This window comes from Scomber japonicus, chromosome 4 (genome assembly GCF_027409825.1).
Source record: "Scomber japonicus isolate fScoJap1 chromosome 4, fScoJap1.pri, whole genome shotgun sequence".
NCBI classification, from domain to species: Eukaryota; Metazoa; Chordata; class Actinopteri; order Scombriformes; family Scombridae; genus Scomber; species Scomber japonicus.
In genome coordinates, this window is record NC_070581.1 from 9,180,696 (window position 1) to 9,208,040 (window position 27,345).

General features: G+C 40.9%; 1 protein-coding gene across 1 annotated transcript in view; it reads right to left on the reverse strand.

Moving 5' to 3' along the window:
* The window catches only part of prex1 (phosphatidylinositol-3,4,5-trisphosphate-dependent Rac exchange factor 1), an 80,487-nt gene that overhangs the window by 41,847 nt on the left and 11,295 nt on the right, over positions 1–27,345 (reverse strand). Inside the window, exons 2-10 of the mRNA XM_053316893.1 lie at positions 20,236–20,301; positions 19,850–19,972; positions 14,119–14,223; positions 11,045–11,146; positions 10,535–10,696; positions 6,841–6,974; positions 6,397–6,512; positions 4,461–4,610; positions 810–957 (exon numbers count right to left, since the gene is read on the reverse strand). Coding sequence (XP_053172868.1) covers positions 810–957; positions 4,461–4,610; positions 6,397–6,512; positions 6,841–6,974; positions 10,535–10,696; positions 11,045–11,146; positions 14,119–14,223; positions 19,850–19,972; positions 20,236–20,301 — 1,106 coding nt within the window. The remainder of the gene's footprint in view (positions 1–809; positions 958–4,460; positions 4,611–6,396; positions 6,513–6,840; positions 6,975–10,534; positions 10,697–11,044; positions 11,147–14,118; positions 14,224–19,849; positions 19,973–20,235; positions 20,302–27,345) is intronic.

A 27,345-nucleotide genomic window follows, 5' to 3' on the forward strand; every position in this document is an offset into this window, starting at 1 on the left:
TGAAGCTACTGTGGAAGTCTCTCACTGTCAATTCATTGTATCAAAACATCAAGGGGACAGAGAGGGGAATGACTGTTCCAGAGCTCCAGTTTAAAGTCCTCTAATAATGAAAGTCTGGGTGCCTGGGTGTGTGTGTGTGCTCGACGATGTGAGTGTGTGGGGACTGAAGCAACTTGGCTTTTTGCAACTCGTGAGAGGAGGCGATGGGGGGGCTCATTACAGACGAGAGGATGTAGGGATAAAACAGTTTAGGCACTATGCCAGGGTTTGGGGAGACTGGATACCAGCTCTTTTGAAAGCCTGCTGATCTTATGTAACAACGATTTGTAAGGTTCCCCTTGTGATCAGCATAGCATTGCAGTCACATCTCCCTACTAAAGGAAGCAATCTCTGCCTGTCTGTATGTCTGTCTCTCTGTTTGTCTGTATGTATGTAGGTGTGTCCTTCACATATCTTGACAACCGTTCTTTTGATCAATTTCACACTTTGCAGGCGTATTGCTGGGGTTACGAGGAAGTGCAGTTTCGAGTGTAAAGTTGTTTGAAAGAGCAGTTTCTCTAGAAATATATAAAAATGCCTCATAAACAATGTTGATTTGCTTCTTCTTATGCCTGTGGCATCAATGAGCAGAAATATGGACTGATAATTACCACAGAGAATTAATTGAAAACTACTAATTTTACTCACACATGGGAATTTAGTATGTACATTCAAAACAGTGCAGGATGTCTCGGGTACATTTTGAATGGGCACTGCACTAGTTTTTGGAAACTGAAGAAACCAGGCACCAAAGAAGCAAAGAAACTCACTTTCCCATGAAACACTTGGGCACAATGCTGAGTTTCCTGCGTCTATCTTTAATAAGGTGCCGACTCTTGGACATCATCATGTGGTAGAGCTTCTCCCCTTTCTCTGCAATCATCACGTAGGCGTCCCGCTCCATTCCCAGTTTGAGACCTACAGACATTAGAGAAAAACAGAGTCAGATACAAGAGGATTTGCCACGTTCCACATTAAAACGGACGGTTATCTTTTTAAGTGAGTTGACAACAGGAGACGTGGGGGAAAGGGAAATAAATGAACAAACAAAATATCTCAGATGAACAGAGCAGTTGTATCACAATGCCAAACAAAATACAGCACAACCATTACAGTACACAATTTTCAACTTGCTATCTACATGTATATCAAAGCCAAAAGGCAAAGGCTGTCATGGTGCTTTTAGAAGAGACAAACAGTCTTTTGCCTGGACGTGTTCTGGTATTGTGCAGATGGACTGTAGCCAGGAGCAGAGCACGGTGGCTCGGCTTTGCCACAACCTTCTGAAACAAACCCAGATGTTAATCTCTGTTAGACAAGTTGTTTCTTCAGAATAAGTAAGAAAGTTCAGGAGGGCAGCATGATCTTGATCTTGTTTCTGTGTTGGTTTGTTAACTATTATTCGTCTATTGTAAAGCAGAACATGTGAGGGTCCATTGTAAGGCCTGCTGCCCCACTAAAATGTCCCCAGTGAGTACACTGTTTGAGCTGCTTAACCTCATGGTGGGGTTTTGATGAACTTATGAACTGCACTGTGAGACTTCCTGACTCGGGCAACTCAACTGTGCGCCACTCTTGAGACACCCTAAGCTGCTTAACTCTACTGAGAGGCACATTAAGCTACAAATCTTGACTTAAAAGTATTCAGATTTAAGAGTCATAATATGCTTAATAAAAGTACATTTCATATATTTGTGACTCATTGAAAAACAATTCAGCTTAGGATCTTTCATGTGTCAACCTCATGGCTGTCTGTTCGGGGCATTGACACATAAAGTTGCCACTGATTGTGCCGTTGTACCATCCAGCTTCGCTGACTCAGCCTGTTGAATTAGTCATTTGCCCCTTTCAGTTCTGTTTCTCTTTATCTTTTACCTCTTCCATTCTAGGGACATGGTCTCATACGTCAATTCAGAGCAGAGCAAAATTTCAAAATGGCAGTTGCAAGTTTTTGGGGTTTTTTTTTATATTCTCAGTTTGACTGTAGTCTTTCAATCAGCTTTGACACTTTTTTAGTTGTTTGGGTTCAACTTTCTGTGCCAGAGTGCTTAATATTTTCTGCTTCTCCGAATTCAAACAATGCAATACAGTAGGAAAAAAAACTGCATTATGTAACTATGCAACTTCTGCAATTTGAAGGTAGAAAGTTGGGGTGGGAGTCCGACCAGCTAAAAAGGGACAGGGGTGGGACAAAGAATGTAAGAAGTTACACGGCTAACTCTTGAATCCAATTTTCCCATTGAGTCTTTGGGGGTTCTGTGCTTGCAGCCTGTGATGGAGGTGGGGTTATATTACGTTTGACAGCAGCTGGAGTAGACTTAAACAATGAGTGTCATTGAACAACAGACGGGGCCTGTCCAGCGCAGAGGCCCCTGTGCTTCTGGTCCAGCTGTCAGAGTTTGTCTTGTGCTGCTCCTCGTCTTCCTGCGCTCACTGGGTAATACCCTATCGCATTATCTAACCCGTGTGTTTTCCTTCAACTTCCTTGACAATAATGATAAGATAAAAACGCAGCCACCTCCAGCTGGCAGTTGGTGATCAATGGAAGTCCCACATGTTCAGCACAGAGAGAGACCACAGTAATAGGTAGGAAAGGTCAAATTAAATAAGGCGTGTCGGGAAAAGCAATGATGCGTGAAAAGGGAGGTGGAAAAAATCGTTGCCAGGATTTATTGCAGTAAAACTTTATCTTGTAGCTGTCTAGACTGGAGTGAAGAAGTTGAGAGAAAGGTAAATACACTAAGAGACGAGTATACTGTAGATTGGGTAAAAGAAATGGAGAGTGTGTTGAAACTGGGCACTGTGACTGATCTGGCATCTGTTAGCTTCAGGACGGTTTCCGCCAGGTCGTAACTTAACACCGCGAGCTGCAGCACACTTCTTCGTTACCTACTGAAACCCTTTCATCACAAGATCAGATTCTTGTGACGTCAAACTCTGCAGTGGATGCTTGTTTAATGTAGGTCCAAATTACGAAGGCTAATTTACAAAAATGAAAACATTCATATCGACGGGTGTACCGAGTGAAAGAACAGTGCATTCTGGCATTTTCAACCAAAATGATGTTAAAATAGCTTTAGGGCTCAAATTTTGATTCTTAGCCATCAATGCTATCAGGTGGCCTGTTGTGTACTGCCCCAAATCTGGTTAAAGCCTTGCACACTGTCTAATGCCCACAACATAACAATGACAGATGGCCAGTGCTGAACAGGTGGGAACACATTTTAAGGCAAAAGAGGGAAGTAACACGATGAAAGGAAAACATAAGGAGCAACAAGAATATCAGTTTACATCACTAAAATCAGTAAAGGTGGTGCTCTTGTGGGTTTCTGTTTTACCATGAACCATGCCTCAGAGGATTTTTCTTTGAATGAGACCAACTATAGTTTTGATTCTTCGCACACAGAAACAAATCTTCTTCCACAAGCATTTCCACATGTCAATTTGCTGTATGACTGCAAAGCCAACAGCTGAAATGGATACTGGAAAATCTGTCTTAAAATCTATTCAAGACTGTTTCATTACACTAAAAATAGATCCAAATTAATTTAAGTTGTTGTGGATTATATAATTCACTTCCTTTGACAAGTAAACACATTTGCTATTTTAAGCAACTAACCAAGATGCTGTTTTTAGCCCATCTGTTATTTGTGAATGAGATGTTTGGCTAATCAAAGCCTTGCTTGGGAAGGGACTGTTACATCAAATACTTCTGCTGCATTGCAAGTAGAAATTGGCTTTTTGAATGTAAAGATTAAATTGTTGAAGCAGCCTCTGCTCTGCACAAAGGTCAACCAGGCCAACTGTAAACATCATGTCACCTAAGCCTCTATTTAGGAAACAAAAGTAGGCAGCTTGTTCAAGGTGGGTCATGACCATAGGACACAAACACTGTATCCAGGTCATAGGCACATCAACAGTCATTACTGTTTGCCACCTAAGGGAGCATCGATGGTTTGCACATCTGAGGTGTGTCAGGGTGCAACAGCAGAAAAAGCTTAAAAACTGCACAACAACAACAACAAATCAGGAATACAAAGGTCAAAAGTGACACAGAGAAAAGGCGTCTCTGAGAACAGAGACAACACAGTATTTGTCACACTATTGTGACAAGTGATCCCTGGAAAGCTCAGCGCAAAGAATGGAGACGGTGGAGGACGGAGAGGAGAATGAGGCACTTTTATATTCACATGGTGATCTTGTGAAACACTCATTTTGAAATAAGTAACTGTTCATACATGTGGGGTTCCTTGTAAAACATGCTTGGTGGTGGCACATCTTTCTAAGCAAAATTACACAAAACAATTGATTTTTCCACAAGAGGAAATCTAGTGTAATCTGGTGTTTATTGTTTTTCAATGTCAGTCCCATAAATTAGAAGTGCTATATAAAAATGACCTCATAAAAACAGTGTTACTCACTCTCTCTCTGCTCCCGTTCCCTCAAGATGGCATCCAGCCATTTCTGCTTGTCCTCTACGTTTTTGGCCATGCAGACAAACCACTTGTTTTTAGCTGTGTTGTGGATCTTCCAGCCGTTTGTCACTGTGTAGTTGTTGCTGTGATAGTCCGCTGAAAGGCAAAAAATGTATTAATTAATTTTAAAAAGGGGAGAGGGGGTAATCATGAAAAATATCCAAAAAATTTGATGTAGAGCAGGGGAAGAATTTTTACACACATATATATATATATATACACATACATGTACATAAATGTATGTGTGTGTGTGTGTGTGTGTGTGTGTGTGTGTGTGTGTGTGGTCATCTGTTCAAAATAAAATATATGACTGTAAATGATCAGTTTCTTGACACCCTTGTTTTTTTTTTTGTTTCTTCATGTTCTCTTCAAGCATTACTGTTTCAGTAAATAAAGCCAAAAACCACAGACCACACACATTATATTGACTGACCTTAGCGATAAGCAAAGGAAGCACCATTGACTATAGTCAAATCAAATAACATCAAAGTTATCTGGCAAAAAGGATTTACCATTGACCAAAGATTTACAAGCCAATTAAAAAGATAAATATGATGCACGGTGAGAGAAGTAAAAGATCATCTCTCCACTGACTTGACAAAATCTCTCCTCGTACTTCTCAGCCTTTTCTAATTTTATCATCCATTTAGCTGCAGGTGAGTGGCCACTGAATAATGAATGCCCACTGGTAATGGGGGGCATTAGTCTCACACTCAAAGGTCATATAAATAGATCTGATACTTCAAACCCCACAGGGAGCAGCTCATGCTGTTTTGAGAGAGGGGAACTGGGTTGGAACACACATACTACAGTCTGGTGTCTTTTTTAAGCCTCTGCAAAAGATGGATTCTAGTAAAATCTTATGTAAGTACATGCTGAGATCTGATAAGGTGACAGAGAGGTGTGTGAGTCAGTGAAGGTGAGGACAGTTTTCCATTTTTTCAAAGGATGAGCCGGTTGCTATTTAAGTCAGCTTCTTTCACTGTATGAATCAAGGCTCCAGCATATAGCGTAGAATTTATGAACTCTGTGTTATCTGTTATTATTACATGCAATAGAAAGTATATGCTTCTATTCAAGCTTTCAGTAGATAACCCCACATTTTCACATCTTCTACACTCACTAATCTGAAAATCTGTGTTCTGGGTATTCACAAATGTACACATTTTCAATGTGGGAACCCTGAGTTCTGCGAATAAGGCATGTTTTTCTTTGTGGTTTCCCTCTAAGCAGTTTGAACGTAATAGCCAGCAGCCGAAATGCAGAAAAAAAAGGTCATGTGAGCTTGCAAAACATTCGAGCGGCAGAGAACAGAAGAAAAGAGGAAACGTGAGAGAGAGAGAGAGGAAAACCAAGTGTTTCTAAACCAGCGGACAGTGCATACCGAAGCCTTGCAGAAATACCGCAATACCAAAACGAGCTGGGTTATGACCGTATCACAGCCAGTACCACAGATGAGACAGTTATCACAATATCTCAGCCAACATGAAGTTTACCACCTAGCTCTGGGTTGCTTTTGCACTTCAGATTTGTATCAACACCTTTACTGATTACTGAATAGCTGACATCCAAAGGTGGCACATTATGTCGTGAGTTACATCCTGTTTGTGACTAGGTGCTAGATACTCCACCCAAACTGTGAAATACATCATAACAGTTTCTAAATGGCACAGTTTTATGAGCAAAAGAAGTGACATCTAAAAAGGAGCAGTGTAGGCAAATTAAAAGTAGTATTTTTTTTTTTAATTGCAAAGTCTAATTGCCTATATTATCTGTTATATCAAAGTGAATAAATCAAGAATGACCACAGGATCAAGAGAAATTGTTAAACAAATATATGAATGGATGTTTCCAAAGGTAAAGCTGCTGGGTAAATACAAACCTGTTCCATCTTCCACATTTTCCACCTCCATCACCTCAGTGTTGATTCGGCCTCTGAACACATAGAGGGGCCCGTTGATAGACTTGGTCCTCTTGGTGGACTTCTTCCCAGAAACCCTAGGAAATGAGACAACACTGTGGTTACAGTCAGCAGGGAAATGCGTTGATGCCAATGCCCCAATAAAAAAAGAACTTGTGTCTATAACACATGCACATTCATACAGAAACAGGTATGTGAGCAGCAGACACATGTAGGTGTTTTGGCTTTGCTTGCATACTAATAACTACACAAACAGGAGTGTGAACATTTGCTCCAGTTTTCCATGTCTGGCGTCTTTCCAGTTCTCAGCCAATAAAAATGTGTTTGAGTGTTTTCATGTTCCCGCTCCTTTGACACATTATTGTGGTAGCTACTGTGTAGTTTTCCTGATGCTGCATTTCTCACCTGGACTTCCTCTTACAGTAAACCAAAAGGTTGTCAAACAGGAAGAAGACACGTTCCTGAATATTGCCTGCTGAGATTTTAAGGAGATTTCCATGAAGTAGCAACTCTGTGCAGATATCTGTCAGGTTGGTTCCCTAAAGACAAAAAAAAAAAAAAGAATAAAAGAGAGGTTAGGTACTGGTCATGTGTGCTGATATCTGTCAAAGTTGGTTCCCAGAAGAAGAAAAAAAAAAGACTGACAGGGAGATAATGCTGGTCATGTACTGCAGCCACAGTTTATTTTATTAGAGCAGAGCATGGAAACTCGCAGACTCCATTGAGGAGAAAACACTGTTGTTTGTGTCAAAACTTGGGAGTTCACAACCTCAGTGAAACAATATGAAATTCAACTTTGACATTGTGAACAATTTGTTTTCATTCCATCGTCAATGATAGGAAAGAGTAAACACAGCCGTCCCCACCCAACTTCAATTTATGCGCAATGCAAAACTGCCAAATATGAACTGCATGCTTGTCTCTTTCAGGCCAGTTAGCTACTCGATGGTCAATCACTGAACTTGTGAGACGTAGCAACAATACTTAAACTTCCTGCGCTTCCTGAGGGTTGTCATCACATGGCTGAAGAGCTTCCCAACACAACTGTAGGGCTGTCGTCTCAAACTGGAGCTTTAGTTAATGGGAAGCATTAAATACTAAGAGTGGCAGGGCAGCCATGCAAAACTCCTACCTTGGCCTAGACATAGTTTCCTGTGGAACCCCCCCAGTAGGAACAAAACAAAGGCTTTTATTCTCCTCTCAGGATGTAAATACTTGTAACAAATACATCCCTGCATCCACACATAAAAGTACAGCTGTATATGCATAGAGGAAGGAAATGCATACCTCATGACATAGTGCGGACTGTAAGTGGAAGTGCTCTGATGGCTGCAGTCAAATCTAACCAAATGCTCTGTACTTCTGTCATGCCAAGGGGAAATTTAAAACATAAAATCCTTGTCAAGTCCACTTCAGGACCAGTGTACTTGTTAAGGAAACTGTATTACCGTATGTTGCTCTGTAGCACACCACCTACTTAGGATGCAATCTATCTTCTTCTTGTCAACTATCAAGTACACCGCAAGCTGTTGAGACCGCAAAAACCATTTCTCAACAAATGCTATCATGCCACATTTTCACTACTGAATTGTATTAATCATCAATGTTCAAAAAAGGTCTCAACAGTTTCTTCATTATCTGAAATCTAATACTGCAATTTAGAAAGTAGATATTTGGAAAGGTGACTCACAAACCTTTTAGAATCATTTTAGTGAGTTTCTTGACGACATTCTGAAACCAGTAAAGAATAAGGTGGTGTCTAATTAACCTTTCCACAGAGCGGCTGAACCAAAATTATTTAGGCTTCATTATTTTTAGAAAATAATTTTCGGTCTTTTCACATTTCCACCAAGGGAACAGAAACCGCTTTCACACACACATGAATGAGCAACCATGCGCTCACATGTTCCTGCCGAAGTTGTGAATGACACAAAATTGTATTCTTATATCAGAATTCAAACGAGGAAGGAAGTTTTGATTTTATGTTAATTTGTAGACTTTCCAGAAAGTGCAGAAGGTAGAATATAGGCTATGCACCAAAGCGGTCTAAACTGGGCTACCAAAACGTAAAATCAAATAATAAAGTTAAAAGACATCTCATTACTCATTGTTAAACGGATCATTCCACTTCAAATCTTCTGGAACTAAATACACCCATGTGTGAACGTGAGACAACCTACCCCATTGGTTTTCACCACCCCCACCCCCACCGCTGTACCCCCACATCCCCATATACATCAGATTTGGACTACACTGCTGTCTTTGATGTTTCTTACATGGGTCCACCAGAGACCTGTGGAAACCCCCTGCTGGCCACACCCACTCTCAAGCGTCCATAATTGATTCCCTTGAGTATATTTTTATGATGGATCTTCATTGCTTGAGTTCATGGCGAGAAAAATGATTCTTGGGGCTTTTCTTAAGGTGCCTGTCGACTGGGTCTGGGGAGGGGATTGTTTTTCAGACGATCGATTCAACCTCATGTTACTGTGCTGAGTTGAGGTGGGGGGAGGACACGAGCAGGTATGAGTATGTTTGTACCTATGTGCACATGTACAAGCATGTCTGAGTGTTTGTAACATTCATCTGCAGGCATATCTATGCTTTCCTGCATTTTTAATGCATGTGTAAGTGTGCAAGTCAATGAATACATGATGAAGGTATAAGTGTGTGCGTGTGTTTGCGTGCTTGCGCACACTGTATCCAAGCAGCAGTAATGCGTCTGGGCCTGATTCGGCACTACTCTAGCCTCTTCCATTAGGGCTGGAGGTGATTAGCCTGGAGAGTGGCTGGAGAGAGGAAAGAAGAGCGAGACTAATGCTGTTAGGTTGAAGGCTCTATAGGGGGGCAGGGTCGTGGAGAAGTGCCTTTTCCGAGCTTCTACTAAGCTGTTGAGAGGAAGACAACAGAGAAATTGCCTGTCCTAGGCAAAAAAATTACTTGATGTCTGTTTGAGGTTTTCTCCCAAATGAATTTGATTTTGCATGTCACCTAATGGATATGATCTATTTAATGGATGATATCATTTTTGGTGTAATAAATTATGTATACAACTAAAAAAAGGCAGCAAATCATCATATTTGAGAAGCTGGAACTAGTGAATGTTTGGTAGTTTTGCTTGATAAATGACCACAGTTGTTAATCGATTACATTAATTGTTGAATGATTTCTCCAAATTGAGCAATTTTTTGTTGCCAGTTCTTTCAGCACCACTTGCTGTGGTCTTGAGACATAAAGGGGTTACATAATGGTGGCTAAAGCATAGACCATGGACAAATGATTGATTCTTTATCACAAGAAGGAGCAAAAAATACTCTCTCTATATATAGTTTTTTACTGTTAATATACGCTAACTGACCATTTCTTGTGTTCAAGTTGTTTTGGTGGACTACTGTCAGGGTCAAATGGTGACATTTTTGTATAGGAAATGGAAAGAAGGGGTCTGTTTTGGCAAGCAGATAGTGGGATGTCCCAGTGAGGCCCATTCTCTGGTTCCATTTTTCAATTTTCTTCCTTTCCCCCCTCTAAAGGTCCCCTCATATAACTCTCCCAGTGCATGTGAGACTAGAGCTCTGCTTCCTAGGTCTCTTCTGATTGGGCAATATGCCCGCTGGCATCCCCCTTGGCACCCTGTGTGGGTGGATTGTCCCATTGGTGCCAGCTAAGACAAGGCCTCTGTTGTGGTGAGTGAGGGAGGCGTGAAAAATGCAGTGGACCCTTCTCTCGGCTCCCAAGCCCTGTCTGTGGCCCCTGCAGCAGTGATTTGGCTGCAATAGTGCTTAACTCTTAAGATAGATGGAGAAAGTGATGGTTGAGGTCTTTCTAAAATAAGCCTGGTTGTCTGTTTTGTCGCTGATTATGTTAGAGGATTTTTTTTCTTCTTCATATTGTTACCTTTTAAATGTCACAGCGGTGACCCTAAGCATTACGTCATTATCTTTCAGCTTTGAAGTTTTTAAGCACTGAAGCAAGGAATAGCTATTTTTCTCTTTAATCAACCTTTATCTTGACACCTTGTGACACACCTCCTCATGACTACTCCCCCGTCATCTCTCTGACCCTTTCTCATTCCTCCTGACTCCGTTGTTCTTGCTCTCACCTCCCAGCCCTCAATGTGTGACTGCAGCTGTTCCAGAGCCTCCATTTTCTCCATCTGCCTCTTGGTCTCATTGATGTTGGAGCAGACAGCCTTCATAGCTTGCAGAGCCTCCTCCACTGCTGGATAGTCAGAGTGCTTCTTGGGGGTCCGCTTCAGTAGTTCCTATGTTGGGAAAAGAGGAGGTGGGCTGAGTTTTAAAACACAAACTACAGAAATCCCATTAAACACTTTTTAAATTGAGTGTAAGAGTAGCATAAAGAGGTCTGTGACCATATTTAACACCTTCTTCAATAGAAGTCCAGAAATCCCAAACCCCACAATTTAAATTACTAACAGGTAGGAGATGCTTTGAAATGCTGGTGGATATAAAGATTTTGCCTAAAATGTCTGGCCAAATAATAAGTGAGTCACTGGTACTGATGAACAAAGCAATATTAGGGTTTGCACAGTATCTGTGTAAATAGGTTTCTAATGATGCACCATGACATTAGTGCAGCAGTTGTACAGTACCTTGAGCAGTAGAGGGTACTTGCAGATCCTCTGAATGGGATTGAGAAGGTAGCCCTCCAAGGGAATATCTGTGCTTTTCTTCCCACCAAGCAGCATGCAGTGCTGAAGAAGAAACCCAGACATACACAATTACATACCACTATACACCAAGAAACATTAAATATTAAAAGAACAGACAGAGAGATATTCTGCCTGAAATGCTAGAAATAAAAGGTCCTCAATACAAAGAAATGTACAGTAAATGCACATATTTCAATCAACACATATTTACCAAGGTCTTGTTCCTTCAGTCACAGAGTAAGAGTGCATTTAACTTGTCCATAGCTGTAAAATGTTTAAAATACTTTATTAATTGAGACAGCACCTGTCTGAAAAACTATTTTAGAGCATTTGCAGCTGTTTTCAATGCTGTCTCGGGCCTCTTGTGTTCTTTCAGCAATAAACAGACTTTAATTGGCTCTTGTTGTCTTTTCAGTTCCGTCACAGCCTGTTACACTGACAGAAGATCTATATTAGGTCCAGGTGCAATAGAATAACCTGTTTGTTCTTCTAGGAGCAAAGCCTTAGGTGTGGCGCATTTTCCACGTGTCTCCCACTTTTATAAACAAGTTATTAAATTTTTATGCAAATGAAGACATGCCTTTGATATTAAAATGTACAAAGGGCTCTTTTTTTGCAGGCATTTGTGCATTTACTCATGTATATTCACATCAATATAGTGTCATGAACTATCATTGCCATGACTTTCGTTTCAGAAATGCATTATTATGTATTTGTTGGACTATTTCTACTTTTATTTGAAACAATTTATATTATAGAATTTATTCATTTATCTATTAATTCAATTCAATTGTTACTTGGCTTCAACAACCATGATTTCTGTGAATCTAAACCACACCAGCTGTAGTTACCCAAAAAGCTTTCCTGCCAATAACCACATCCTGTCCCCAAAGTTTTATTTGTGTAATTCTGGGGCATTTTATTATTGGAAAATAGAACATTCAGGTCTGTTTCAGCCACACTGGAATTTAGGTTGATACAAGTGGATGTGTCATGTTTTTAGTTTTAATATTTTTATATATGACTGCACATGTGTGTTGGTTTTTCTTCACCATAACATTCTTCTCTTTCCGATTCTCTTACAGGAAGCAACAGCCATCAAGCTAAAACAAAAAAGGCTATATATCTCCTACTGTGTCACTGGAAAACCCTCAAAATATCCATGCTTTTCGACAAAAGGATTACTGTGAAACCTCTAAAATGTCTCCTCATTCCCTAGACGATTTTGGGCTTTAATAAACTGCCCTCCAGAACCAGTTGAAAGGAGGGGGGGTTTTTTTCAGAAGTGTGGGGGACGGGGGGGTACAGTTACAGTCATGGTTTCTCTACGCCTTTTATTTTGTAGGAACGCAGCCTGTCAGTAGGCTATGAGCTCATAGGATGGGATGAAAGATCAAAAGCAGCCATGCAGATAAACCACTTGAGTGTTCTCCAGTGGGAAGGAAGGCAGGAGATCAGTTTGGAGCATTATAATCATATGGCAATTCCTTTCAACTCTACATAGAGCAGGAGAGGAAGGTGGGGGTTGTGCAGCATTTCTGATGGAAAAATGAGAAGCAAAAAATGTAGCTGATCATGACTGCAGAACTTCGGGATTCCACAGATTCCTGATGTATTAATCTCACATCTCTCTCTATTTCTCACTCACACTCTCATTTCTATCTGAATTATTCCTGAATTATTTTCTTTCTCATCTTCTGCTCATTTGTAATCTGCTGGCCTAAAGCCAGAATTCCCTCTGTTATTCACTCTGACCTCCTTTTTGCTTTCACTTCTCTCTTCTCGTCCAATGGAACTAACACTTTTCTGTACAATTTCAGAAGCTCCCTCCCCATTGTGTGATTCTATTAACATGGAAATGGTTTCATCCAGAAAGAAAATAACACTGGAATTTAACGCAGTTGAAAAGAAGCCAATGGCAATACATATAACACTGCTGTTAATTACTATGACATGGATTCGCAACGGTCATCACTTTATGTAATTAAAACGTTTTACTTCATTCTGTGTCCTCTGCTCTTTGAAGGAGAATCACAGATTTTCTTTATCAAGTCAAACTCTTGGGTTTCTATTTTGATGGTTGCTACACAAAACACAAGGGCTCATCCAATAATTGAGATTATTATGAGGAAGTGTGACACCTGCTTTGACACATAACCAGATGTTGTGTGGTGATTTTATTTTGGAAGCATCAATGTCGCAGAAGGTTTAACTAAATAACTGCTGCGTGGCTGGGCCAGGAGTAGCAAAAAGCCAAAGCACACAGCTATACTCTGATTCCACTGTTTCCAGTCCTGTGGATCAGAATAATACCATGGAAGCAAACCATCAGGCAGCGAAAAATGCCGGGCCTCAGATCTCTCGGCCAATCCCAGATAGGGTGCCAACACTCCACAGCTGGCTGGCAAAGATCCCGCAGATGATTTCATTGGTTAGGCCCCTGCTCAAAGGCCCTGTCACCATTGTAAGTTCATTGTCCAGAGCCTAAAGGTTTGGGTGTCAAAACACGGAAGCAGCTGGCAGCGGAAACATAACAAGATCGACACAAAAGTGACCTTGATGGTGGTTGCGTCCTGTCCAGGCAGGAAGAGCCCTCTGACCTTGTTATCGTTTCTGCTCTTTTATTCACGTGTTAACATGGAAATGGAGGTGACATGATGGAAGGAAAAGAGGAGGAAGGGGATGGTATGGATAGATGACAGAAGAAGAAATAAGCGAGAGGACACTCACAGGAGGAAAGAAATGTAGGGCAAAGGAAGATAGGAGTATAGCAGCCAGGAAGAAAACACAGTCAAAGGGTAGGTGGACAAACACTAAAGCAAAAGAGAAAGGATAAGTGTGACATGAAATAATGGAAACACGGAGTTTTTTTTAAAAACAGGAGAGAAGTCAGAGTCAAAGTTGGAAGAGGAAGGAACTTCATATAAATGCAGAAGAACGGACAGATTCGATGACTTGCGAAGAGAAGCAAGAAAAGGGAAGATGAAAACGGCAGAGGACGTGTGGTGTCTTACCAGTAGGAAGGTCCTGATGTTGGGGATCTTGTTTAGCTCCATGAGGAGTCTCAAAGCCTTCTCATGGTTACTGCAGTACTCGCCATATACTGAGAAACGCTCCCTCTGCAAAATAAAATGGAAAACAAACGGTCAGGACCATGGAATTGATACCATATTATACTGGCTTGTTGGCAGCCTTGAAGAACCCACTGAGATGATAGACAGGAGGAAGATTGACAGTGCAGAGCAGAAAATGGAGGAGAAAGGCTCCAGTTACAGCAGTCTAATGGGAGGCAGTTGTACTGTAGCAAGGAAAGTGCATAACTGGACTGCTGTCATTACTTATTATTATTAGTAGTAGTCGTCGTCATAGCAACAACAGCATTTGCTATGCCATGTTATGTCAACAATTAGACAAAACTATGCAGAGTATACTGGCTTTAAAAATGCAGGAGGTTCAATTGGGCTGGCACTATAAAAACACAAAATACATACTCAAAAAAATATCTAGAAAGACTTTGATTAATTCATTGCATTTTAATGTTCTGATTAGATAGTTATCTCACTTTATTTATTTATTTATTTTTTTACAGTTTGTCAAATGATATCAATCAGATGTTGTAGTCTGTACATACACGTGTCCCCATGGCAACCTTTAAAGTTTAACCCACAAAAGTCCCCCCCCCCCCCCCCCAGCATTTTCTAATTTAACATCCGTCGTTATCTACTGGCATTAATTTACAACATTTGTCACACTTCTCTTTTACAAAGTATTCTACATCACAGTGGAAAAAACAAATAGCACACCATCATATGATGCTTCCCTTTTTTCCTAGGTGATAGAGTCACATTTTGAAACATGACCAAACAGACTACAAATACAGCAGCTTATTTTTCTTAATGTTACGCAATACGACACCTGGGCCTGTGAGCATAGCTTGAAATACATTATTCATGCAGCGTACTGTAGAGAACAATGTATACACGGTATCACAGCTGCAGCTGAACTTACACCCTGTAGCTTATTTAACGCAATTGTGTGTTCTTGACTATGGTCCCGTAATTGGGATGTGAAACCATGTGTACAATGGGTCCTAAGCTTAAGGTCTTGAAACTGAAACTATCATCTGAAACAGCCAAGTGAGTGCAGGTGGACAGACACCTAAACTGAAATACCACTCCCCGAAGGCTCCGCATTTAAAGCTAGATGGCCCAAAATGTTATAAAGGAAGCAGCTTTGAAAAAGTTTCGGTTAAAAGGATGATCTACACCAACACCTTTAAAAATACAAATGGTTACCAAGCCAGCATCCTGCACACGAACGGATGTGCAGACGAACTGCGTGTGGTTTTCACTCCTACACACAGAAACACTTACCTACACACACCTATCAAAACTGAGTATGTGTGTCTTGTTTGACATGGTAACCCAGAAGTTGTGACAGAGAAGGCCAAACAAAGCTAACAACTCTTTTTATAGAACCCTGAGTTTCTGCTCCATCCCCTGCCTTAACCAGAAGGAGCCGAAAATCTTTTGTAGATGTGTAACACAAATGAGCAGCACAGTGTAAATGGTGGGCAGCTTTTACCACACAGGCAGGCAGGAATACAAACACACCCAAAGCCACATTTGGCAGGGGATTCCAGTCTAAAAAGACCACTGGGAGCAACAGCTGGGCCAGCATATGGCGTGAAACCCCAGATACTGTCTAACCGAGTTAAGACATTGCACGGTTAGAGTTAAGAAGTGCAGGAGGATCAAAATTTGTGCAAGTACATGTTCCACTTAAGTCAATCTACTCATATGCATCTGTACATTTAATGGTTATTTATTTCTATTTGGGCTGGTCTGACAATGGCAACAGAATCTGAATTCTTAACCATAATACAGATAAAGGACTGTGCTAGTGTTTTTGTGTGTTTTTTCACATCTACATTCATTTTTCCTACCTTACAGAATGCCGTTGTGGCATTGCTGTCCATTTGTTCGGTTAGGTGGTATTTACAAAGTGAGAGGGATTTACCACTCACAGTAGCACTTTGTCATAAATTGTAGGCTTCGTCATTCATCCCAATGAGACCGCTCTGTTAGTATAGGAGTAAACAAGTCCCCAAAACACAGGGTAGTGTGACAATAAAGGAGGTTGCTCTGTTTTGCCCACAGCACAATGCAACATTAAACTGTGTTGGCTGAACAAATGTTAAATAAATGGGTGTAAACCTTGTAATGTGTATTTGAATTTCAAACGCTTCTTGCAATACAACAAAATAGGAAAACCTGATTCAGAAGCATCTATAATATGCTTTATAAAGCAGTTGACATACATGTAATATTTGATTAACACCAACATGGTCTTTTTAAGTCATATTCTGGTCAGGCTAATCAACTTAACCTATTCAAGTAAATATGTCTTTGTCTATATGTTCTCCCAAACCATTCAGCCAAGACTGTGAGATCCAGCAAAAGAACAGGACGACATGTTTCCATCCAGCATTAGTTTTGTTCAAGTATAAGAAAAAAGAAGTTGTTAAATATATTCTGATACTAAGCTGTTCCAGGCTATTATAGAAAAAAAGAGTATAAAACATGGACCAACTCACAAATAGAATACTTCAGCAGGCTGAATATTACAGGAGTCATTAGGGACATGTAAATGTAGCCGCTGTGTATCCGTTTACACTTACATGCTCCTGGAAATCTTGGCAACTTCAGTGGCTGAACCTGAAATAACTGTTTCAACTCTCAATCACCGTCTGCAATTGAACCCTTCTTGCACAAATAAACAGCATGCCTCTTTGCAGCTATGTTTACAATCAAAGCCCGACTCTGAGGTCTTTCCTTTCCTCAAGTGACAACAGCTATATAGTCAATTCAGGGACACTTAAAGTACTTTGAGTGTCTCACCACGGCCAAAATGTGAACTTTTAATTTCCACAGAGTCAATTTCATTCATCAGGACTACTCTGAAAGACATCAGTTGTACCCCGAATAGCTCAAAGACTTAGGCTGTAGCTTTGATAAACATAAGCCTTTATTTGAATTCTTCGTCATTGGAATGTTATTCCGGAGGGTGGATGAGAGGGTAGTATCGCACATCGAGGAATCGAGTCAAAGCAGAATGGGTGTAGTTCAGAGAGTGCATAATGACATGACTGTTGCCTCTTGCACAGTGCTCAAATACACTCCCAGAAATAGAGCAAACATTGACGGCTCTAATTTCTCGTCTAACATGCGATTACTTTTTTTTTTTTACCATTGCAGAGTTTGAATAACTTTCAGATTTTTTGCCTGTGATAAATTTAGGTTAAAAGTGCTAAATGTACTATTAATACTGATGAAGAAATAAAGTTGTCATTGAAAAATGTTTAGAAGACGCAGCCCTGCTTAAGAAGAGTTATAATTATTTTTAAAGCAAAGACTGGTGCTCGTTACATTTTATATCTGCAGCCTCCCAGGCCATCTTGGCAACATCTGACTTTGAATAGCAATGAATCTTCCCATTTTTCTTCCCTAACTGTGAGTGGCAGACAGTTTTAAAGAACAATGCGGGAGGTTAATCAAATCCCAGTCATGGTGTTGACCTCTGGTCGAGGTCAAGGGCCATGGCTGGAGGGCGCCAGACAGGGCCAACCAATTGGCTGAGAGGTGTCAGCGTTGAAGGAGACAAAGGTCATACGCTGGAAAGGGAAGTGTAATGGATACGCAGTAACAAAGGTGGTGTGTGTGGGAAGAGCGATACCTCAGCAGAAAGAAGCACAAACACAGTGGCACACATTATCAGACAGAAAGACGCAAAGAAAACACAACCCTAAATAAATGTAATTATAGAGTGTATATACATATATAATTGTACATGAAGCATATTAGTGCTGAAAAGATTAGTTGATTGACAGAAAATTAAACAGTTTAAAGGATATGAGGATATTTTTTTGTCAACAAATTAACAATGTGTTCATCTGTCTATCGATACTTTCTGAATTGCCTACACTGCCTACAAAACATATTCATTCCTACTAAAATTCCTTCTAAAAACCCACACAGCGTTTTTCTATAACAGCTGAGCACTGCTGTCTTAAGTAAATGTTACTCAAACAAGAGTAAATAGTGCATTCATTGGGAACACTTTCCAGCTGTGGATTAATACACATTTGGTGCATTGGTGAGTATTAACCCCAGCACAACATAATGTGGGACTGATGCAATGTAAACTATACGCCTAAAACATTCATTATATTATAGTATTTACAAAACTACATGTAGCACCTGTTTCTATTTCAATTTTTACATTACGTCATAATTGACTGAATAGGAGAGTGTTGAAATATCACTTAATTCTATTATATTATTGCTAAAGAGACATTTATTGAGTTTTGTTTCATTATTATGACTCATCATCATACCTGAAATTGAAATCCAATACTGGCTTGAGTCACTAAGGTTTCCTTCCAGTCATGATACTGAGAAAGGCTTGAGGAAAAGTGAATTACAGAGACCAGGCTCTTTCTTTTAAACGCATCAGCTCAGTTTGAAACCCAAGCACCTGCAGCTTCAATATATAACCCATCCAGTCCGACCTCTATATCTCCCAGCCTGACCACAGAGCAATGGAAAAATCCTGTTGAGCTCCCTTAATCAATTCTCCGCCCTGACACTCGGCCAGACAGACTGAATGACCGTGACGTCTAGCATATGTGTGAAGGTACATTCTGATGAGCCAATTCAACAGCTTTCCGAAGAAACTAATGAAAGGTTGAGGATAGATTAGTATTGATTGTGTCATGTCACTACAGAGGTATGGTGTAGTTCAAAAAGTGGAATGCACCTTTATAAACTTTTCTCAAAAAAGGTAAAAATCTGCTCTGGAGGCTGAAATGATCTAAGAGGTTGAGTTAAATCTTAGTAAGGCCAGATATCAACAGATTTTTGCCCTAGATATTAGATTGAAGCTGGGTGGAAAGAAAGCGAGGGGCACAGACTTGTGAGATTATTGTCCTGCTGCAGCACTGTCCTATAAACTGATGGAGCAGGCTGATGGTAGAATACCTAGCTGAGGTGTTTGGTCCCTCAGTGAAAGTAAATTGAAGATAGTTTATCAAAGACAGACAAACAGAGAAAGAGAGAGAAAGGGCTTGAGATTGAGTGCTACCAGCAGAAGCATTGTCCCCTCGCAGAGTGACACGCCATCTCTTCCTCCCCGGACACAGACCCTTCTTTGTTTGTTCCCTGGGGCCAAATGAGTTCAAACAGAGGGGAGCGGAGGGGGTGGGTTGCGGAGAGGAATCTTTGGATGGGAGGATGGAGATGGCAGAGACGGCGACTTGCACAGACTGAAGAAGAGAGATAGGGGGAGAAGAGAGACTCCTTTGCCTGACAGGATGCAGGCCTGTTTGGAAAAGGAGGAATGGCAAAGGGGTGGAGGTAGTTTGTGGGAATATGTGTGTGTGTGTGTGAGAGAGAGAGAGTTTGTGTGTGTGAAAGTGTGTGTGTGTGTGTGTGTGTGTGTGTGGAGAGTCCAGGGGAACGGAAGGGTGTGCATGTGCGAAAGAGAGAATTAAGGGGTATTTTCACAGCAGGCTTTGCACGCTTTCCCTGCATCTGCGGTTACGGGTAGCTCATGAAAAGAGTTTGTGTTTTTGCATGGAGTAGGAATTCGCGCATGGGCTCCCATGTGCGCGTTCATGTGCTTGTGTACACGTGTGACCCGGTGTGATGTTTTTCTTGTTTGTTTTCTTGCATGTTGTGTACTTACAAACTGCAGGAACACGTGTCCCAGTGCATGCTGAGGATGGGGTTCGGGCTGCAGACTGGCCTCCACGGCAGACAACACCTCTTTGTGCAACTCCAGGATGTCCTCAATATTTGAAAACAGAATCTATAAACAGAGGGATGATGTAAAGGGAGGGGGCACAGAGGAAGGAAGAGATAAAGAGGGGTGGAGGGGGGGGGGGGGGGGGGGTGGAAGGAAAGTAAGGTAAAGAGGGCGGAAGTGAACAGCAAATAGAGGCAAAACTGGGAATAAACACTTTATCTAAGAATCTCAGTAAAGGAAATCAAATATTTTAGATATTTTGACATGTGAACTTTTGGCAGCCCAAACAAGTATTAAATTCTAGAAGAGCTGACAGCCAGCTGTACCTTGACTTGTTCAGGTGTGAGACACTGTTGGTCCTCTGAAGTTTGTCTGATTCTCTCCAAGAATGCCTGAGGAGAACAAAAACAAAGAAGCTGTTAAACATATCCATTTCATTTCACTTCCTTGTTGAATCTATAGACATAAAGACATAGAGATTTGAACATTTGACGCAGTCAGATTAGCAAACAACAAGACAGGTTTTGGAAATCCTGACCTATCTCATATTTACACAAATGTGGCCTGGAAGGGGAGAGCCAGGTTCCCTTTACTGATAATTATCAAATGTGTATGCACGTGCCATCTCTGCTCTGAGAAAACTGATACGTTCAGTACACACAAAGTACATCACATCACCATGCATGAGCATAAACATACAGGCCTGAGAGCAAGAGCAGGTCACATGTTGAGTACAGCACACACATACTTCATGGAAAATTGCCTTTCATGGTGCTAAACGTAAATGTGTCACAGTTGTTTCAGTGCCCCTTAGGTATCACAAAACTTTCCACTATAAGAGATGGTTTTTTTTTTTTTACTGTCTTGTGACACTTTACTGTATGGATCTTCTGTAATGGAAGTTAATGCACCTGAGCGTTCAGCTGTAAGACATCAGCCAGAATAACTGCTTCAGTGTCGCAGAGTCTGCACACACCACTTCACCATAATAGGCTCATGTCAAGTTGAGCTTTGGCTGTGTGTGCAGTTTTGTGTGTGTGTGTGTGTGCTTGCCAATCAGAATTGTGAATAATGGTGAAGAGAGGGGAAGTGAATCTGCAAACAGTTTCTTTTACTCTCTCTTCCCCCTTTCTTTGTCTATCACCCTATGCCTGACAGACTTAACCTGCCTCAGTCTGTCTGCCTGCCTCATCTCCAGATGCCAATAGTGTCTTTAAAAGAATTGGATAAAGGAGAGAAGATACAGTGTGTACCCCCGAACTGCCGAATAAAACTCTTCTCCTGGAGCCTCCTTTATGTGGCAGGCTCCTGCTGATGTGTCTGCCTTGCATTTCGGTGCCTCAAGTCTGAAAATTGATAGCTTGCCTCTTGGATAAAAGGGTGCTACAAAGGAAATGAATATTGAGTTGAAAACTGTGTGCACAATGATTCTGAAAATCTAAGCATTACTGAAGGTTACGGTTGTTGTTCTAACCTCTGTGCAGCTTGTCACCTGCTGCTTCAAAACCACAACGATGAAACCAGCGGCACAATCATCAAAATGTTTACATCTGTGGCAATACAATATCTGATCTTCAGTGCCAAGCTAATTGTTAGGGTTAGGGTTAGTCAAAGTTTCGGTTGCATAAACAACACGTGTTTTTCACAAGAATGTGCCAAATATGAATCAGAATGGTTACATATTGGTGTTAAATAAAGGACTTATATGCAAAAGAATGCAATAGAATAAAGTCTAAAGTCAGATAGGTTTATGTCAGGAAATATCTGATCATACAATTCAACAGATGACCACATATTTTTTTCACACATAGCTCACAGCTTGTTTGCTTGGTTCCGTTTCTGACGCTAAAATTATACAACTGTTGCATTTGTTCCTCAGTTGCTGTGTGTTCACAGAGCCCTGTCAACAGCAAGTTAAAAACAAATAGCGCAAGCAAACTGTTCTCTCATTGGTCAGAAACCAGCGTCACCAGTTTGCATGGTTAAACAGAGAATGTGGCTAGTCTAACACAAGATACTGTTTTGGCGAGTCTAGCCACATTCTCTGTCTTTGTGTGGCTAATTTGTTCCATTGTGTTTCCGTGGTTGATATACTTCTTCTTTAAATGAACAAAATATCCAGCGTGAATCTAGATTGCAACTACAAAACAATGTCCTGATGCTTTTAAATAGAAGACGTGCCACCTCAAGGAATTGGCCACAAAGATGGGCTCTGATGGATGCACAACACCACGTACACGCATTACAATTGACGGTGCATCACATAGGCTTAATTAGCTTATGTGATGCCTATGTCTAGATATGTTTTTACATTAAACATCCAATAACCTGAGATATGTGTCAGTTGTTTTGATTAGTTGAGTCAATTGCGAACCGCTCCAGGGTTCAACAGGAAGCGAACCAGGAGCATCCTTTCTTGGTGACCTCGGCCTACTTTTTTTTGTCCCACATCTGAGCATGATCGCTGTGTTCACATATGCCCAAATGAACTACTCCAAACAAGTCAAGTGTGAATACACCCTAAGATTCAACAACAGTCTACCAAAAAAACAGTCTCTTTGAAAACTGTTGACGTAGGTAGATATGTAAGAAAATATGTTTGTTTGTTCTATTTGCATGAACCACCCCTTTATAGGGAACCTTTGCATGCTCTATACAATCACACCAGCTTACTACATGTGTTACTTACAGTAAGTTACTGCCTATAATGAAAGACTTGACACTTGTAATCACACATTTGTTCTAAAGATAGAAACCAGCCAACCAGGCAGTCATGCAGCAATCATATAATTTCCTAAGAGACCAAACACTTTGTCTCTAGTTTTTTTTTACCTTTTTACTTGCTTTTGCGTAGGTTGTTCAAAAATAGGAAGCAACGGTCCTTAACAGTGAGCTGCGACCTCGCTAATTAAGACCAGCATTAAAAGGGAAGCAGTAGTTCTCCTGTTCTTGACTGGTTTTGGGAGGGAGCTGATTGTGCTTGAGGCATATACTAATTAAATCTCCCATATGGCAACTTGTACCGTGTCCACACTGGAGGAGTTACTCATGTGAGAGATTGCTCCCTGGCAGAGAAGATGAGAAGGGAGGCAGGAAACAAGGCTTTTCCTCTGTTGCTTTCAGATGAAGGGAGCAGGGCGAGGCTGTGGTGGGTGCAGGAGAGAAGCAAAGGATGCACAGGAGAAAAACAAAAAAGGGGGGAAGGCACAGAGTTAGAACACAGGGTGAGGTGAAAAAACTAAAAAGAATCCTGACTTCTGAGTCCTTCTTTCCTGACATCGTAGACAGCTACCATCCAGGAAGGATCATTCACTCTTACACAAAATGTGCCACACAGATGTGGTGACAGGGGGGGATCAGCAGGGAGGATGGTGGGAAGGAACAACAAAGAGATCCTTTCAGTCCAGGTCTCGCCCCAACACTGGCCATTCTCACACAGGGTTGTATTGGCTGTCTTCATTGTTCCATCACAAAAGCACACAGGTTTATTTGGACAGAAGAATTGGAAGCCTTCTCTGTCCACCATCATGACCGAGACAGACGACATAACAGCACAAACTGGGCATGCACACCAAGCATGTCCGACTTTATTAAAACTCAGGATTTTTATAGTCTGTGATGTTTTGAGAGCATGATTGGAATCAACAACAGGAAATGGGCTCCAAAGAGGGTATTATGGATATAATTGGAAGGATGTTGACATCTGATGGATAGCGTTTCACTGTGCTTGGAAAGACAAGCATTATAATTGGGCAAACTGCAGTCTGGACTGATTTTCATAGTCAGCCATTTCTTGGGAGCTTTACAGGAATGAGCACCGAACAAAGGGACTTCCTGCCAAGAGAACTGACAAGTCTGTCATAAAGTGAAGGGAATCTGATTCGACTTCCTCCATAACCCAAATTTGTAACTTGGCAGGTTGACGGGTTACCAATACTTTCAGAACAGCTTTGTGTAAATCCATTTGACCTTTGCTAACGAGTCCTGGTTTACTAATTTGGCAGCTTGAGCAAAAATACAACAGTCAATGTTTCCCACTCTGGTTTTGGATAACGGAAAAGAAGCAGATGTGATTGCACCCTCAGATAACCCTCGGCATATTACGGCTCATGCATCATTTGCACGGGGAGGACAATACCTCAGAGGACATGTGCTGACATTAAGCTGCGAGATGAATATTGTAAAAGCCCTCCTTTCCACAGTACGTAGTTAAGCTCGTTGTTATTGGGGAGAAAGAAATCAATCATGAAAAGCAAACACACAGTAGTCATGACAAACACTGTAACTCTACCCACTAGACACAGTTGTTAAGCTCATTACTTCTTAATTAACACGCTGAGAGGCAGCTGGATGTGGCCGGCGGTCCTTGTTTACTTTCATATCTCCATCACAGGTGACCTTTCTGCCTCTTTTCTGACATCAGCACATCGTCATCGGTGAACTGATGGTGTGTAATTATGTTTGGAGGAGGCTCAGGCATTGAGGAATGATATTTCCATGAATGATGAATAACAATAATTGTCTTTCAGTTATTGTCTGAAACCTGATTCACCCCTTGACCCACAATGGTTATGAATGTGATGGAGATGAAACGGGAGATGATTATGTCTTGAAAGCCTCCTCCCACAAACTAATTGTAGTCATTGAAAATACAGATCATATATCGTTTTTTCTGGATAGGTTGCCCTCCGCTGCTAATATTAGGTTGTGTGCAAATGATGCGTAGTTATTCTCCTAAAAATGGCGGTAACATTAATCAACGTGTTAATAATAGCTGGTCAGATGGGACACAAATTCATTTTTCGATCCTTGGACACATACTTATGAGTCAGAGTGACTGCACAAAGGGGGCTCAGCTGCTGCGCAGAGCACAACAGACTTCTTGCACGTGACCGTCTTTTGCCACAGGGGTGATGGGCTGTTAGGGGGAAACTGCTCATGATGCAATCCCACAGGAGACAAGTAACAAAACCATGACACTCTTTAATAAACCACAAAATAGCTGCCAAGTACAACACTAATGCAGACTTATACCACTGATACATCAGTGTGGTAGAGCCAGAAAAGTCCACCAACCTCCACTGAGGAAGTTATGAAAAATACACAGAATTAAAGTCATAATGAAAAATGTTAGACATTCAGCTTTACATGCTTCAAAACACCCAGTGAGCTTGCATTTATCAGCCCAAGAAATGTAACAGAATGTTCTACCAGCCGTGAATAGTCAGGCCTTTAATCATTCACACATTCTCTGGATTATCCTCAAGTTCTTCCTACTGCTCAATAATTGTCCTAAATGACTTCCTCCTTACTCACCCTTGAATGTCTGTGCACTTTAAATCCATTCATAACGGAAGTACCTGCAGCAGCCTGGCAGCAATAAGCAGGTATTAGCAAAATGTCACCTGTTAATAAAATTTCTTAGCTGGGTCTCTTTTCTTGTCGAGTGCAGGGACCTGAGAGAGCAATTTAAGTGAAGTATGAAAAGCTGGAGAAAATTATATGTCCATTTCATGATTTAAATGGTCTAGACTAAAGCTAAAAATGTTTTAACAAGCTATTTACTACAGTAGCCAAACAGATGAGTGTCCTGAAGAAGAATGCATTTGGACAGTTTTATTCCAGTTTTTTTTTTAAAAAGGGTGAGGCATTAAACAGGAAGCTTCTCAATCGCCCCAGTTCCAAAGAGCGAGCTTGTAAGCTTTGTATAGTACATTAGCTAGTGGTTTCCAACCAACCACCTCTTCCTCTGCCCTTATTTACTAACTGTTGTGCAAGGGTGTATTCACACTTTTTTCAGCATAAAGAACTCATTTGAAAGTGCTGCTGTTGCATTATGGCAAAGGTGGTCCAGATACCATGCAAAAAAGTCATGACAATCAAAGTACCTATGATATGCATCTTGTGCTTAAAAAACTGGCACATAAGATACAGATGTGACATAAGCAGCATACAAAACAGCTATTGCCCCCCTCGTGAATGGCTGAAGAAACTCAACCGTGACATAAAACACACATAAAGCTACAAAAAGTTGCGAAACATGCCACTTCAAGCTGAGTCACTGTCCACTTTATTGCAACAATTTATGTGTGAGAAAAGAAAAGAATGAAGACAAGTGAAAAAATCCCAAACTGCAACAGAGAGAGGCGCGCATGCATGCCTCTGTTGGTGTGTTGGTGTGTTTGTGTGTTTGTGTGTGTGTGTGTGTGTGTGTGTGTGTGTGTGTGTGTGTGGCACACAAACAGGAAGTGAAAACAGGGCAATCGCACTGAACAAAAGCCAGTGTTTTTTTTTAAACACCGAGATCATTGAAAAGATTTTTTTCTCTTTTTCAGGCAGATAAGCGGAGGTCCAACACAGCGGGGAAGGAAAACAAACAGTCTGCTAGAAGCGGTGCCTCTAGACACACACAAAAAAAGAGCAGACTGAGTAGGAAGTGTGACTTTTGTGAAAAGGAAGTATAGGATATGTTGATGACTGACCACTCACTTAATTGTGTTTTAAGTAACGTCGGACAGTCTTGTGCAAACTGTAACAAACAAATCAGTAATCCTTTATACACTTTAAATTAGAGATCAAATAATGACTTAATTGGTTGAGCAGAAGAAAATCTATAATCTATCAAAACTATTTTAATTATTGTTTCACTTAAATCCTTGTAAGCTGTTAATTGTGATGGACATGTCTTTCACAATTTTTGTAAATGAAATGATTAATCGATTATACAGAACATAATCAGCAGATTAATCAATGTTGAAAATACACATTAGTTGCAGCCCTGCTTTAAATGCTTTAAATGCTTTATTCTTAAAGCAATAGCAGTCATAATAGTCGTACGGTCATGGTTTAAGGCTCTGAAGATGACAGTGGATGATCATGCTATTTATAGCTATGGACTGAAAGGACGTCTGCATCATTCACACATTCAGTTTCAATGCTTCATAGTACACGGTGGGCTTGTAAAACATGCCATGTTGACGCTAACATCCATCATCACCTGCCACCACAGGCAGTGCGATCACTGTTTAACACCAATAACAGGCCTAATGTCATATGAGGCATCATCTCATATGACTAACAGCCAAAGGGTCAGATGTGAATTGGGGGGTCTGCTAACTGTTGAGGTTTATCAGAGCGAAGAGGGGCCAGACAGTAAGGTGTGAAGACACAGACAGACCATATGCTGGTGTGAGCTCAGTGTTCGCTCCAGTGGACAGTGAGTAAAAAGCCTGCTGCCCCCACGTCTGCCTCGTCTGCATCTGAACAGCTAAGCCAGCTTCATAACACTGTCTAACATTAGATTCACTTTCTTTGAGGTGAGAGCTTCAGTTTCGTTCCAGCACCCTTTTAATCAGCTGGGACAGAGATCATCAGGTTGAATGCGATACAAACACGCAATATTCATCTGTGATTTCTTAAGATTCAATTTTTAATGA